This window comes from Drosophila santomea, chromosome 2L (genome assembly GCF_016746245.2).
Source record: "Drosophila santomea strain STO CAGO 1482 chromosome 2L, Prin_Dsan_1.1, whole genome shotgun sequence".
NCBI classification, from domain to species: domain Eukaryota; kingdom Metazoa; phylum Arthropoda; class Insecta; order Diptera; family Drosophilidae; genus Drosophila; species Drosophila santomea.
The window spans coordinates 9,789,725-9,805,434 of record NC_053016.2 but is presented as its reverse complement, the minus strand read 5'-3'; the positions used below and the strand labels follow the sequence as shown (position 1 = coordinate 9,805,434).

Genomic DNA, 15,710 nt, shown 5'->3' with positions numbered 1-15,710 from the left:
TGGAATTACACATCTTACAAGTTATTTCTTAAAATATTTTAGTTTTGTATGCACCATTTTCCAGTTTACACATCCTTTTAAAAAAAAACTTGACCAAACTCAATCAATATTGGCTTTGCTTTTGTAGATTTCTGTAGATTTTTTACTATATACTCACTTTAAATATTGAATGTCAGTACAGCTATTGTTTTGACTTAATCCTAAAAATCAGAAAATAAAATGGGATTGTTAAGTTAAAATGTCAATAGGATCGTTGCCGTTGTCAATCCTGAATTTTATACTACATACAGTGACCCACTTTAAGCGGGTAAGCTCTAACGAAAAAAATTCTTAAATAATTCCGAGCGTATTTCGCCTCTCTGGAGGCCCCAACCATCTCAGCCCACTTTTGCCACCCACTGAATGGCCAGTAACTGACGTTGAGCAAGGTCCGCGATAAAAAAATGCATGACAGCAAAAGTCTATGAGAGAAGAAATATTTTATGAGGTAGCATACATTTTTCATGTTATTTAAAGTTCATTATTAAATGCGTCACTCACAAGAAATGTTACAAATTATGGAAGAAAAACAGAAATACAATTTTTTTATCCGACTAAAAAATTACAGTTTGTTTATTGTTTTGTTTTGCATAGTAATCATTGAGTTAACAGCGTATTTTGTTGCAGATTGGACTGTGACCAAACAACGCGAAAACAAAAATTTGTTTAGATACCAAATTAATGTACACATAAATCAGTGGATTATTTTAATATTTGTATATCTTGCTGTAGATTTTAATTAACTTTAGGGGAATTTAGCATTAATGTCCTGCGGAAAGTAAAGTCAACTTGGTCGAATTTATAAATGTGTGTGCTTGCGTTTTTCATGTACAACGTTTGACATCACTGTTCATCATATTTTTGTGAACAAATGAAACTTTTTCTTTATGTTATTATGTGTATATATCCAACCATTTGCTTCGCCTGACAGTATTTTAAACTTTATTCATGCCTTTCCATGTCACTACTCTGTCAGTATCCTTTTGTTTCAACAGCGAGATGGGGGAAAAAATGGCAAAAAGTTATTATTTTTATTCTGTTTTCATACTATTTTTGCTGCTGGGTGAATGTTTCCTTATGCAAGTTTGCTATTTGGCTCTCGCTCACTAACATTTTAACAACCAGCATATTTTGCCAGTTCAATCGCAGGAGTCTTGTTGGTTAGTTCCTCTCGTCCTTGGCCTGCGGAAATTCTTCACTTTTGTGATTGAAAGGCATTTTGGTTGGCTCAGTTTTGGGTAGTTGGCATGGCTGCGAGGCTTGTAATGCGTATGCTCAACAATTTCGTTGCATGTCACATTGTTGCCCGATATTCTTGCAACATAGTTGGGCAGAGCTTTTTGTTGCTTTTCACTTGGCTGATAAGTATTGCAACGTGCAACTATTAAATAGTTTCGCAGCTGCCACTTTCAAGTTTTTGGCCCATCGTCCATTCTTCGGATACTTCTTGTGCCACTTAGATGACAACTTTAGCTTAAATCGAAGTCGATTATTATGTACTTTATATACTTTGATATTCTTAGGCAACATGCTTTAGCTTACAATAGTACTATACTTATTGGTATGGTTGAATGGTTTATTCATGAAATGCCAGTCGTTTGAGCACTGACACAACTCCTTGAAGCAAATCATAGTTTACAATAAATGTGGTGTTAATGTAGGTATGACTAATTTGATGGTAGAAAACAAGCGAGTGGTTTCCCATGAAATTGTTTATATAGGAGCAATGTTTGCCTACTAATTTGGAAACTCAACAAGCTTTCGGAACATTATTCAATTATCTATAAGCATCTATGTACTTGAACCGAAAATTGGTTTAATAGTAAATTGGTTCGATTGCTTAATTATAATTATAATTTACCACTTGTCTGAGATCCAATCATTTCTCTGGTCAGGAATTCTACTAAAATCACCAAACATCCATAATTATTTTCTTATTTGAGTTTGTTTGCCCACATCTCAAAAGATTTGGTTGCACTCAATAGATTTAGTTGGCAGCACCAGTGGTTATAGTGATTGTGTGTTTTCCTTTTGCGGTTTCGAAGCTCATTAAAATTTGGGTTTATGAGCTGCAATGTCTGGTTTTGGATTTTGCGGAGTATTTGTATTTACGGCCAGTTCAAAGAGCTCTTTAGTTTTCAAGGGCTGGCCGGCCTATTTGAATAGCTAATGAATGGGTAATCGATAAATATCTTGTTAATTTCCAATAAATTTATCTTACGCTCCTTTTTCTTTCACTGCCTGCCCATTTATAGCCCAATCGATAATTTAACAAGAGAGAACGCTATAGTCGAGTTCCCCGACTATCTGATACCCGTTACTCAGCTAGTGGAAGGGAGAAGGAGAGTCTTAAACACAATTTTTGGCGGTTTGTAGGCGTTATAGTGGGCGTGGCAGAAAGTTTTTTGGCAAATCGATAGAAATTTACAAGACCAATATAAAAATGAAAAAATATCAAAACATTTTTCAAAAGTGTGGGCGTGGCAGCTTTGGGCGGTTTGTGGGCGTTAGAGTGGGCGTGGCAAAAAGTTTTTTTGCAAATCGATAAAAATTTACAAGACTAATACAAAAATGAAAAAATTTCAAAACATTTTTCAAAAGTGTGGGTGTGGCAGCTTTGGGCGGTTTGTGGGCGTTAGAGTGGGCGTGGCAAAATTTTTTTTGACAAATCGATAGAAATTTACAACACCAATACAAAAATGAAAAAATATCAAAACATTTTTCAAAAGTGTGGGCGTGGCAGTTTTGGGCGGTTTGTGGGCGTTAGAGTGGGCGTGGCAGCATGATTCGACAAACTTGCGCTGCGTCTATGTCCCTGGAGTCTGTATGCTTAATGTCAACTTTCTAGCTTTTGTAGTTCCTGAGATCTCGACGTTCATACGGACAGACGGACAGACGGACAGACGGACAGACAGACGGACGGACAGACGGACATGGCCAAATCGACTCGGCTATTGATCCTGATCAAGAATATATATACTTTATATGGTCGGAAACGCTTCCTTCTGCCTGTTACATACTTTTCAACGAATCTAGTATACCCTTTTACTCTACGAGTAACGGGTATAATTAAGCGAACTACAAAAATTATATAGATGCGACAGTATCCTCCGGAAAATGTGAACTGGTGAAGCAATTAGTGAACAACGGTTTTCAGGTGGAGTGGGTGTATTCCCGGTGGTATCCCATTGGCATCCCAGTGGTCATATCCGCTGAAGTCCGGTAGGACCTTTTATTCGGAGCTTCGTCCATCCAAATTACTGACACATCAGTTGGTATTGTCTTTCGCCTTTGTCTACGGAAATAGCGCAGCGGCAAAATCAAACTAATCAGTTGAATGATTGGCGTCGACAGCCGATGAACAATGGCCACGTCCGACATCCTCTCGATGTCCTGCGAATGAATGTTGTCGCTCCGTTCAGGAAACTTTTCTGATTCTTTTCCCTTTTTTTTCTGTGCATTTAACGCGATTTTTTAGTTTTCTTTTCCCTGCCATTCTCGTCGTATGAATATGGTTCGATCGAGGGCATGCCATAGTTCAAATTACTTTACAGCTTGTTTCAATTAGTTTAGAACGCAAAGGTGTTTTTTTTTTTGTTTCGCTTCTCCTTGCTTCATATACTCGCAGTTTTTAATGTGCCTTAATTTGAACCTGCCTGGACATTAATTATATAGCTATCTCGACCAGCTTTGGCCTCCTTCAGCCAAAGTGGATTAGCTTTGTGCCGTTAGTGGCGGCAGAGTGCTACTTCAAGTTAATTTGTTATGCAAAAATTACCCTGGTGCTTTGGCCTATTAATTTTAGCATTTGCGGCTACTCTTTTAAGAGGGAAAATCGCACAAGGCGAATGCGGGTCAAGAATTCGGAATATGGTTCCTTTTATGGCAAACATATTCAAGAATATTGTTTAACTATTTACGTAACACTAATAAAGGTGTTTTAATATACTCTTTACTTATTTTAAAGCATACCAAATGGGCATATTTGCATTATTTGTTAAGTGCCATCGCATTATGCATTATTAGGTGCTTTGCCCAACGCCATAATCCACTTTTCTTAGACGAACTTATTTTCTGTTCATACGTGCTAGGTTACGCAGTGCTTAGCTTAGTGGAAAAATCTTCCTTTCCGGTCCAATTTCCATTTCCTTTCACTTACCTAATGAGAAGCTTTCAGGGCTAAAGAGGCACAAAAAGAAAAAATTCTTTGAAAGACGAGCGAGCCGGAGCATCCACAACTCAGTTGCTGTAACCGCAGCTAACACACAAAACCCATACACAGACTTACACACTTGGGTGCTAATGCCATTTTGACGTTGACTTCGGTTTTTACGCGCCCTTGTTTTCGAACGCCCAAATGTAGACTACACTTTAGTTGTTTCACCGCAGAACAGGGCACGCCCATAATCCATAAGTTAAGCCCAATGGTTTGTTTGTGTGTGTGTGTGTGGCGGTCGACGTCTGTCTGTTGGCCAGATCCCCACCCCCTTCAACTGCTGGCCCCTTTGCGGTTTGGTTCGGGCCAAAACATATACAAAATCTCCCTCTAAAAACAAAAATTGCCAACAAACTCAAACCTCCAGGCTAACAACTAAAGGGTCAAAGTTACTTTAAACGTTGCCCCCAACAGCAGCTAACGAAGCGGCTTAAAAGGCCTCGACTGACAGAAAAAACAAAAAAATGAATGAATGTGTGGGGCGTGTGCTTTGTTAACAATTTATGATTATTTTTACTCGCTTTCTTTCTTCTTTTGGCCGCTATCTACTGACCCGCATTTTTGGACGCACGGCCGAAAAGGCGGCCAAAATTAAATGTGTGCAAGGGTCAGTTGAAATATTTTCATCACTTGAGGAATTCTGGTGTATAACAATGCTGATTATGTGCCAATCCAAAGGCCATCAGCCATCACAATGATGCCTTTGAGCAGTGAAAAATAGGCATGTTAGAAGTTTCTTTGTTGTCTTAGCTTTTTTATTGCCATCTATTAGGAGAGCTTGTTCGTTTTAAATAACTCGATTGGAATAAATGACATTTAAAACAAACAGTTAAAACAATAAACAATATGGTTATTTATAACATACGAAAATTAATACAAATGACGGAAAATTAGCAGTTGATAACAAATAGTTTTGCTATTGCAAACCAAAGGAGAAGATGAGGAAAAAATGCATTAAATATTCACAGACGTGTGTGCGCCTGGCACTATTCAGCATTTTGCTGCTGGCTAGTTTGCAAAATCAAATTAAATGTTCAAATTTCTGGCAACAAGGATATCGTCTTGGATACAACTGACTTGTGGAAATCCCTTTCATATCTTCTGTTGATATTGCATGGTAATTGGAGTTCTAGTAAGCATTGACATCCTTGTTGATGTGCTGCTGTTAGTTGTCTTGCCTTTACCTACACATTTTATTCATTATATTCAGGCTATTTATTCTGCTTGTTTCTAGATAAACTGCAATAAATTAAATTCAAAATTTAGGACATTGTCCACTGCCTGTCTTCCTTGCATTTCTCTGTTGCAGGGAAACATAGATATGTGCAATTGATTATAGAATTGACCTCTGAAATATTTGTTGCTGAGCAATAAATATAATTTATCACTTTAATAATTTTAGAACTCCTTGAAAGTTGACATGTTGACATATTGGCCGTTGGACGTGTACCCTCCATATTCGCAATATCTTTTTCAGACCGTCCGACTGGTTGCTTTTCACCGAAGCGTTACGAAGATAAAAAATTATTTTTCATACCCATACATATTTTTAAATCTCGCTCAATAAGCATTCGGCATTGTCAGCATTCCTTAGCCTATCTGCAATCTGGCCCATTGTATGCAAACAGACAACAAAGCCAACAGGACTCGCACAAGTCATCTGCGTTTGTAAAAAAAAAGTTGAAGGGTATGTGGGTACAGAAATGTCAAGTGCACTCTCGACTATGAAACACATACAAATTTCGTGAAACACTTACGACTTGAAAAGTTAGGATGCACTAAAATCATCTTAAAGTTAATAATGAAGAGTGCTAATTCAAAAAATAAAACAATTAAAAGCAAGTATTTAAATATAATTGTTACTTAAGAGTTACACAAATGGTTATTAAAATAACTTTGAGAGCAGGTACTAAAGAAATATTTTTAAATAAGTCAAAATTATTATTAAAGGGACATTTTCAAACTGCAGTGAAAACGTTTTAATGGAGTAACATATTGTTTTGACCCAGTTCAGAAGCTCAGAAAGTCGTGACCCATCGCACACTTCCAAAATTCGTTGTTCATCTGATGGATTTTTGTTGCTGGCAATGTCTTTTTTGGAAAGTTGACTGGCTTTGGTTTTTAAGTTTGCACACAAAGTTGGCCTGTGTATTGGGTAGCAAGTGAAATTACTTGAAATGCATTACTTGGAAAACTTTTTCACCCCCTGTTGTTCTTGTTACTGCTGATTTGGCTGTAGCCTTTAAGGCGCTTTTCCTACGACTTGGCCAACTAATGGCCCTCTCTGTTGTCCTGGTCGGCCTTAGTTGGCTGCCAAGTTATTGCCCATCCTGAGTTGAGTCCTGACTCCCTTTCGGTTCAGTCTGGGGGATTATTGGCCAGTTTATGCAACTGCCGCCTCTACTGGAACGAACTGACAGCTTGGCCTGGGGCGCTATCTATCGATATGCATGCCCATGGCCCAAACTATCCTGTGGTCAAATTTGTCTTGAGATTGCGGACAAAGTTTTACATGCCCTTCGAATATAATATGGTAATTATTTTTTTGGCCCAGCCTCGGTGAGGTCAAATCCCTTTTGAAATCGATCGACTTTGCTAAAATGTATAATTGGCTGACATTAAATAAGGAAAATCATGCTCTATCAAACTATAAGTTTTTATTCAAGTTTACTATATGTTCGGTAAGTTGTTTGCCGTTTTTTAAACAACTCTTTTCGCATTTACTTGCTTTAAACTGAATGATTGGCTTACACCGTATTATTAAAGTGCTTGAAATAGATGTAGATGTATTCTAATGTGCCTCCATCATTGTCCTTAGCATTTTCCTTTATACATAAGACAAAGAGTCCAGGTGAATGCGAGTGTGCGTAGGTGAAAAGCTTTGCCTCTGTAATTGCTGTTATGAAAGGTGTTTGCTTGTTTGTAGTGGCAGGTCTTCCACGTTGCTGCAGTTTGTTGCCTTTAAGCTAAAGACCTAAGGCGCTTTACTGCCTGCATTTACCCAGTTGCCAAAAGTTTCTAACAAAGAATTTTCATCTGCAAATATTTTACTAAATGCAAAAACCCATTTAGCATGTAAGAAAGAAAGAAAGAAAGAAATAGTCTGCGTGCGTTCTCTTACACTTCGACATTTAAAAAATTCCATTTACTGTAACCATAAAGTTAAACTCTTTAAATTTTTAATTTCTTAGAGTAGCAAACAGTTGCCAACCACAAGAAAACCCTAAAAAAATGTTATTCCCGGGACCGTGCTATGCACGGTTCACGTCATTAACCACTTTTTTTGTTAGACAAGTTCCAACTTCTTTAAAGTTTCTACTTTAGAATTTTTTTATTTTGCTGCAATTTTCTAACCTAATGGGATGCACGTCATGGCCTCAGTTGACATTTCTGTTCGTTCCAAAACCGCAAAAAAAATCAGCAAAGAAAGTTTTCCTGCTACTTTGGTGTTTTGGAAGGGGACCGCAGCATTGTTGGCCTTGGTGCTTTGCAACAAGAAAATAAAGCATAAAAGCGCACGAAAGGTTGTCAAATAAAATCCTGCAAAGTGCAATAAATCACGTAGCACTGAAATCATTTTATCAGCGCAAAGCCCTTCAAAAAGTAAGACGAATACATATATTTTCATTTATTATCAGAGTGTAAAATAAAGGAAAACCTTGCTCTTAATCTTCCATTTTAATGTTTGTCTATTTCAGCTTAGTTGAATGGATATTTTTCTTAGTTTTCCCTTTGAAGAATAGGCTTTAATGACAGCTTTTGTAAAGTGCCCTTAAAATCGTAATAATTATATTATTTACATAATAATGAGTTTGTCATCGTTCGTAAATTCTCATTTTCCCGTCTCGGCAAATGTTTATTTTTCATTTGTATTAAACTGCGGGCTATTTAAATTCAAGTTGATACTGTACCTGCTAACGATGTCGTTCAACACATTAAAAATATAAAATATTGGCAGAATAAATACAAAAACAATTACAAATATTAATTACGATTTGATTCGAATAAGTGAGAATAAATCACCTTTTGCTATTTATTGGCTATGATTGTGGATAATAAACTCATATTAAGAATTACTAAAACAAATGTGTTCATGTATCTTTCTTTTCTGTGGTTATATTTGGACAGATAAAAGATTTAACTTTGCCGATTTTCGCTTGTCCAATGACCTCAACATCATTCATCAAAATCCCAAACACAGGCTAATTTCATTGTGGCAGGCTTTCCAACATTATTCCCGAATTCCACCCACGCAATATAAGCCTTATTAAGCCTATCAATCAAAAACTAGCAGATTAAGCCAAGAATGCTGACCGAATCCTCAGGATATTTAACTCGAGAACCATTGAAAAGGTTTTTTTTTCGTTTGCTGCCGACCACAATGCCACCAAATTGAATCATCATTTTCCACCGCATCGCCGAGTTGTGTGGGTTGCGCAGTTTAAAAATGAATAACTTCGAGTGGGATTGGCTGGGATTTCTCCGCCGGGTTTTTAGCCTGAACTGTCGCTGTGTTTTCGTAGTCATCTCTATGTAGTCGCTTATCTCCATCTCCAGTGAAGCGCATTAAAGGCTCGTTTGTCCTAGCCATGGCGACGTGGATCGATGGGACAAGAGAGAATTTGGGTTAATGGAATATAAGTGAGACAAACGAAAAGCGCTTTTCTCACTCGCCTTTTCGTCATTGAGATTAAAGTAACTAGCTTCAACTGCAACCAGTTTTTCCGTAATATAGTATCTATATTTGGATTGGCTTTTAGTGACAAACTTGCCAAATGTATCTGAGAAAATCAAAGCTCGACTAGCGAGAAAAAGAAACATTGAAAAGAAAAGTTTTCTTCGTTTTTTCATGGCTTGGAAAAGTCGGGCACAGCCAGCCACCAGTCACCACCGTGTTTGTTGTTTACTTCATGTTTGTGCTGGCCTTTTCTTTGGTCAAGCGCATTTAGCCATATTCAATTTTCCGCAAACACCCCCTTTCCCATAAAAGCGAGTAGCGAAAGTAGTTTCCAGCGGGTTTTTCTTCTTCGTCGATTGTTTTTTTTTTTCCTTGCTTTTCCATTTATTTGTGCCAGTTGTGCAGCAGCTGAGAAGAGAAGCTCGGTGGAGGGATTCGACGGGAAATACAAAGAGCTGGCCGGAAAAACCGGAAAGCAACAGGCAAAATGTAAGTCAAGGTGTCACTGATTGGGATAAATTCAAAACTCGGAATTGATGTCAAAAATCACCTTCCCCCAGAGTACTTTGATCTAATATTGAATATTTTTCAGTTATATACGAATATTAAAGTGAATGTAGAGCCTATTTTGAAGATCACGTTACCATTACATTCACTACTGAATGTCTAATTTTTAGTGCGATTTTGTGACCATTAAAATCTCACTTTCGGTAATTTCGCAGAATCTATTGATGCCACCTTTCGCTTATTTTTTCGAGCAGTTATTTTACCTTCGGGGTTTAAGCTTTGTTTAATCAGTTGCTGAGAGGGCTTTCCGCATTGTTGAACCACAGGGAACGACGCTGGGTAAACCTTTGTACCGTTTTGTGGGTCAACTAGTTAAATGACCCCTTTGGCCAAGGGCTCCCTTACATTTCCCTCCCCCGCTGCAGGTTGTTCCCTTTTATTCCGGCTTGATTCATCATGACGTTGGCACAAAAAGAAACGTACAAAAAATCGTTGTTTAATGTTTGCTTGAACATTCATTTTAATTACCAAGCACTCAGCTCCCTGCCCCTATATTACCCGTTTTTAGAACCTTTGGCAATTATTTCGTGATGAGGATTTTTTCCTGATGCTTTTTGCTTCTGTGTAATTTTTCTGACAGTCGTTTTGAAGGTGATCCCGCATCCTGCCCGTTCGCTTTTATGTTTCTTTTAAGCTTATATCATTTTTTGTGCAACATTTTAATTAATTTAATGCCAAATGAGGTCTGACCAAACCATTATCGCTACGTTGGCTTTAATTAACTATGGTAATGTATTGAAAATGAATTAAAAAAGGATAAACCCTTTTTCTTTTTGCATTTTGAATTAATAAATGAAATGCGTTTCTTTTTGTCACCCCTTGCTAAAGTTTCCAAAAAGTGTCTTCTAACTATTCCCAAAGTATGTAACAATTTTTAGAAACAGAAAAACTACATTTTATAAAATCGTAACAAAACATAGCTGTTTTTTTTTGTGACCACAGCCATCCATGAGCAGCACACTCTAGTTGGCAACACACTCCATTAGGTAAACAGGCGGCCTTGATGGCCGGGGCTCTTAGTCCTAACTGGCAGACGAAAATTCTCTGTTAAGTAATGCAGTTATGCGTGCAACTGTGTGCGTTGTAAGTGCATTAGAAACGTTGTGGAAGTTTCAACTGGCCAAGAGGAAAAGGGCGCAAAGCGACGCCTTGCATGCCATTTTCCTGTCGTCCTTGCTTGCCTTTCCATTTTTCCAGTCCATCTGCCAAAATAAATATGTTTGCGGCAGTCGTCGTAGAGCAATCCAGCCACGCCCCCCCACACAAGTGCCACTTGCCATCAGTTAGGCAGTTGGCTGTGGCATGTGCTGAAACGACTTTTAGTCATCACGGGGGCCCCTGCAATAGAAAATGCATTACTAAAAACTGCAGCAAACCAATACCAACGCCCATACCAAGACCACACCATACTAAGACCTTATTGCATAAATGCAATCAAATGTTAAAAGTATTAAGTGAAGGTAGGGATCGAGCGCTGACAAGGATATGAAAGTAATCAAAGGACTTTCAGGCCAGTCCTGGCTGCTCCTGAAGTGGACATAAACACATCGAGAGTCTGGTGTGGATTGGTCTGGTTGGTGTGGTGTGGTGTGGTGTGGTGTGGTGTTGTGTTTCAATTTCCGGTTTTCAATTTAATTTCAATTGCGGTTATCAAATTGTTTCTCCGTTTTCGTCCTGCAATCGATTTTTAAGATTTAACAAGCAAAAACTTTTCATGCAGTTTTTGGTTTTTGGAAAATTTCCTTTTATTTAACCAATACTGCAGTCAAATTACATTTGCTTTCATTTAATGAAGACATCATTCTCTTATTGAAAAGGTTTGGAATCTATGTTAATAATAACTTATTGCTTTGCTTTGATTTTATGAGAACATCATGGGTCATTCTTTTATTGAAAAAGTTTAGAATCAATATTAACTTGTTACCTTTCTCTTATTACAGGTCATGAGCGACTTAACGAATACATATCCCACTACGAAACACTCAACTATGATCACGAGCACATCCGAGCTAGTCACAATAGAGCGCGACGATCAGTGACCAAAGATCATTATGTACATTTAAAGTTTGCATCACATGGAAGAGACTTCCATCTTAGATTAAAACGTGATTTAAATACATTTAGCAATAAGTTAGATGTGAGTATGGCTATTTAAATCAACCGAACGTATGCTATATAGTTTCCACTTTTTATTTGCAGTTTTATGATAGCAAAGGTCCCATTGATGTCTCCACGGATCATATCTATGAGGGCGAAGTGATAGGGGATCGTAATAGTTATGTATTTGGTTCCATACACAATGGGGTATTCGAGGGTAAAATTATAACGGAACGTGATGCCTATTATGTTGAACATGCCAAACATTATTTTCCCACAAATCGCACGGCGACAACAACACCACCAACTTCGACGACATCCTCAGCAACAACAGCCGCAAAAAACACACAACCGACACGGCCTTTGGCCAAAAGCAACACCAGTACCACTGCCGTTAATACTAAGACAGAAAACTTTATAAAGAAAATTGCTGAATCCACAACGACGAGCCAGCAGCTTCCAGAGAATTTCGAATCGTCGTCGTCGACAACAACATTCCCACCCACAACAGAGTATTCCGAGGACGAAAAGGAGCGTAATGGCGAGGACGAACTTGATTTTCACTCCATTATCTACAAGGAGTCACATGTCGAGGACGCCTACGAAAATGTGCGCGAAGGTAAGTCGAAATAAGTTGCTTTTCCCACTTTTCAAAAGTAAGTTGCCTGCCGATGCAGAAATGAAAAATACCCCTAGCACATTGTTAAATGTGATTTATTAAGCCGGCGAGCATCTCGCCGAAAAGTTCTAGACTTTATTTTGTACTCCTTCATGGTTGCTTCTTGAGGATTGCGTTTTGACGATGGGGACACAAGTCAGCCTTGAAATTGTTTGATAACATTTCGTTTCTGTTTTGACACCTGAGTTATGACAAGTCGCGAGTGGCTGCTAATCATTTCGCTTGAGCTCATCTCTTCAGTTCACTGTCAGTTTGTCAAGCCACACAAAAACCGTCTGGGGCTCTGAAGTTGTAGAGCTTAACAACTTGTTTGTCGGCGCAGTGAGAAATCTGGGTGTAGAGCTTAGCTAATGTCACACGGTAGGGGCTTCGATCAATATGATTTGAAAAAACGTTGTCCTTGTTTTTTACTTTTTAATTTTAATTCCTGATTCATAAGCATATTAAAAGAAGTCACGTTTTGTTAGTTTTAGTGTAAAGACAAAGTTTTACGAATTGTGGAACAATGTTCTTCCTGCCCAATTAGAATATGTCTGAACTGACTGAAACTGAAACGGAAACTGACTGAGTATATAGCTAGAGTTTTTCACCGCCAATGGCGAAAAACTGGAAACTTTGATCCGTCAGCTGTGCCGACAAAGAAGCGACAGAAAAACTTTCATACCGTTGAAAACGACCAAACGGGCAACGGTGCAGCAACGTTTTTTATGGTTTATTCAAAAAGGCGAAACCCAGCGACTTCATTTTAAAAGCAAGCCACGCATGAAGCGCCGTATAAAGCGAAGAAAATAAGAGGAATATTCTCCTCTAGCCGGTTCAATGGTCAATTTTTTATTCAACTCGTCGGCAACAATGGTGCAACCAAAGTAGGTGGGCCTGCCCCCAGAATCGCACACACTCGAACGTACTCGTACGTAATATTGCTGCAACAATGACACTGACAATGAAAAGTTGCAACTGCAAAACTGAAAAAAGCGGATGCATCGTCGTTGTTATTGTGCAGGCAGCACCACCAACTATGACGACATCAGGTTCCAGACCGGCGGTTGCTTTACACACATACACTGAACGAAAATATTGTTCTTCTGCGGTTTTTGTTAAATTGCAGACATATTTCAGTAGTAATGTTTATGGTCGTGTATTTAATATTAAAAAATATTATATTCCCCATCATTCGTTGTAAATGCTTTGTATTAAAAGATAAAATAATTTTCCTCAACCGAAAAGATTAAAACCAAACAGTTTTTACGCGCGTGTATTAATTTAATAAAGGGTGGTAAATAAATCGATTTATTTTGTAAAGGTGCAAGCAAAAATGTTCCCATAGCCATATAAAGTTGTTGCAACAATAGAAGAGGAAGAATCTAATGCATAGCTAAACAAGTGAAACGGGAGCAATGGTGGGTTTTTGCTTGAGTTCCAGATAGCAGCTTTGTTGGCAAACTTTTTCCTTTTTGACAATCTACAACCCATTGTTGGTTCTGGCAAAAATTGCATGCAATTTGACATTCCCAGAAAAACACACACATGCTCGGGGAATCAACAACACAACTTTACAAAACTATTGTCATGGGTGCATTTAGCCAAGTCGCAAGCTTTACTACTACATATATGTGTTTTGGGGGTGCGGCGTAATCAGTTTAATGAGCTCACACACGAGCCACGCCCACCTGTCAGCTTATTTAAGGCTATTTAGTTTCATTGTTGCTGTTGCACATTTTGATTGATGTAAAGTGTAAATTCCGAATAAAACAACGAATTTGACATTGGCAATTGATTAATTCGCTGCTATTTACTTAGATCGCATTACAAGTCAGTTAATGGGATTGCATTTCAAAATCAAATGTCTCTGTCACAATTACGTTAATTAAAAGTATCTCTATCAAGTTTAAAATTAGCTGCGATTGTTATTTTCAAGAGGAAATAATATTTATAATTCCGTGTTCTAAAGTTAACTTTATTGCTAATATTTCTAACCACTTAAACTATACTTATTAAACGTTTGAATGACTCAGTGCCCTGGCTAGTATTAAATGGCACAATTAAGTGCTCAAAGTCGACATGACAAGCGTGGAAAGTAAAACAGCGGTGTCAAAGGTTTTTGCACATAACTGCCATTGGTCACTTAGTCGTGGGGGGGGAGCATAACATAAACTTTAATTTGTGAAAAGTGCAAAATGGTCGCCTTTGCCAGTCGCCACTCGCCAGTCGCCGTTCGCTTACTCATTTTCTATTTATGAGTTTCTGCTACCCCCTAGTTCATAGTTAACCGCATATTTCGCATGGCTTTTCCCCTTGAGTTTTTCCTCTTCAGCTGGTCCAACTTTATTAGCCTCGGTAGTAGGGAGGCAAGTGTGTCGCGAGGTGTTTATGCTTCTGAAGTTATCAGCAGTTTCTTAACCCACTGGCGACGCACACTCACACACACCCCCACCGCAATTTTAATGCCATTTTAGCAGCATATTAACTTTTGTAGTGGAAATGAGCAGTCGTCGACGGACCCTACATTACATTGTTGGTGTGTACACACTCATTCATCCGTTTTTAAGGGGGTGCCGGCGACAAGGGGTGCGTTAAGTGCGTGTTAAAACCGACCAAGCGGCGCACGCACATTGCTTATCCGCCCTCCGCCCCCCGCCACCTCGGCTAACCCAACCCCCCACCCCCAGCCGATTTTCCATTTTCCCAGGCAACCCATTTATAGCCCCTAGCTGGCACACTGTCTCGCTGTCGCTGCTCCACTCCCGCCAACTTGCTGGCAGCCAAGTAACGAAGCGTGAGCCGGCGACCCCAGAAGCAGCCAAGGGGTTAACATACGCCGCAACACAAGTACTCAATTACACTGCAAGAAAGTAGTCAGCTTGAGTTTTGCTACTCAAAAATATACGTGGCTCTAAGCCAGTGTGGGGGTTTCTTAGAAGAACTATCTACCCAAGATATCTTTAAACTAGTTTCATTTTGGTTATCTACCATTTTTAAAATATACTCCAAAAATATTCTGTTAAAATATACCAACATTAAGCAGAGTTATGATTAAAACTAAACTGTCTTTAAAGTTTAGAACTTCCGTGAACAAACTTAAAATGATATCCATATATAAAAAGTAGACTTCCAGAAAATAAATCTGACTTATCTCATTCGTCAATTTTTTCAGTGTACCCAAGTGCAATGTGTTTTTGAGCTGCTGTTGCCTGGAAATCACAATTTATACACAATGTTGTAATATAATTTTTGCACAGCAAAACAGAAAGCAGCTCGAGTGGCACATTGTTTGCTGGCGTCACTGTTGCTCCTTATATAGTACTCCTCGACAGGATCTCCCTCCTTCTTTCAAACCCTCCTTCCATTTTATTCCCTTCCTTTCTTCCATACCATTCCACTCCCCTCGTTTTCCGGTTATCCTTCGGGCTCTCGAGTGCATTGACCATGCCTGT

General features: G+C 38.6%; 1 protein-coding gene and 1 long non-coding RNA gene across 6 annotated transcripts in view; one reads left to right on the top strand and one right to left on the bottom strand.

Annotated features, from left to right (window-relative positions):
* The window catches only part of LOC120453525 (disintegrin and metalloproteinase domain-containing protein 10), an 84,536-nt gene that overhangs the window by 45,498 nt on the left and 23,328 nt on the right, over positions 1 to 15,710 (top strand). For all 5 annotated transcript variants that reach the window (XR_005616547.2, XM_039638587.2, XM_039638511.2 and 2 more), the window contains exons 4-5: positions 11,441 to 11,637; positions 11,700 to 12,216. Coding sequence is in view for 4 of the 5 variants with exons in the window: in XM_039638587.2 (XP_039494521.1) it covers positions 11,441 to 11,637; positions 11,700 to 12,216 (714 nt within the window). In the remaining variant the exon portion in view is untranslated. The remainder of the gene's footprint in view (positions 1 to 11,440; positions 11,638 to 11,699; positions 12,217 to 15,710) is intronic.
* LOC120453991 lies at positions 8,244 to 9,427 on the bottom strand. The gene is made up of 2 exons (XR_005616581.2): positions 9,163 to 9,427; positions 8,244 to 8,838 (listed from the first exon to the last, which is right to left on the bottom strand). It is a non-coding gene; the product is annotated as an uncharacterized LOC120453991 (long non-coding RNA).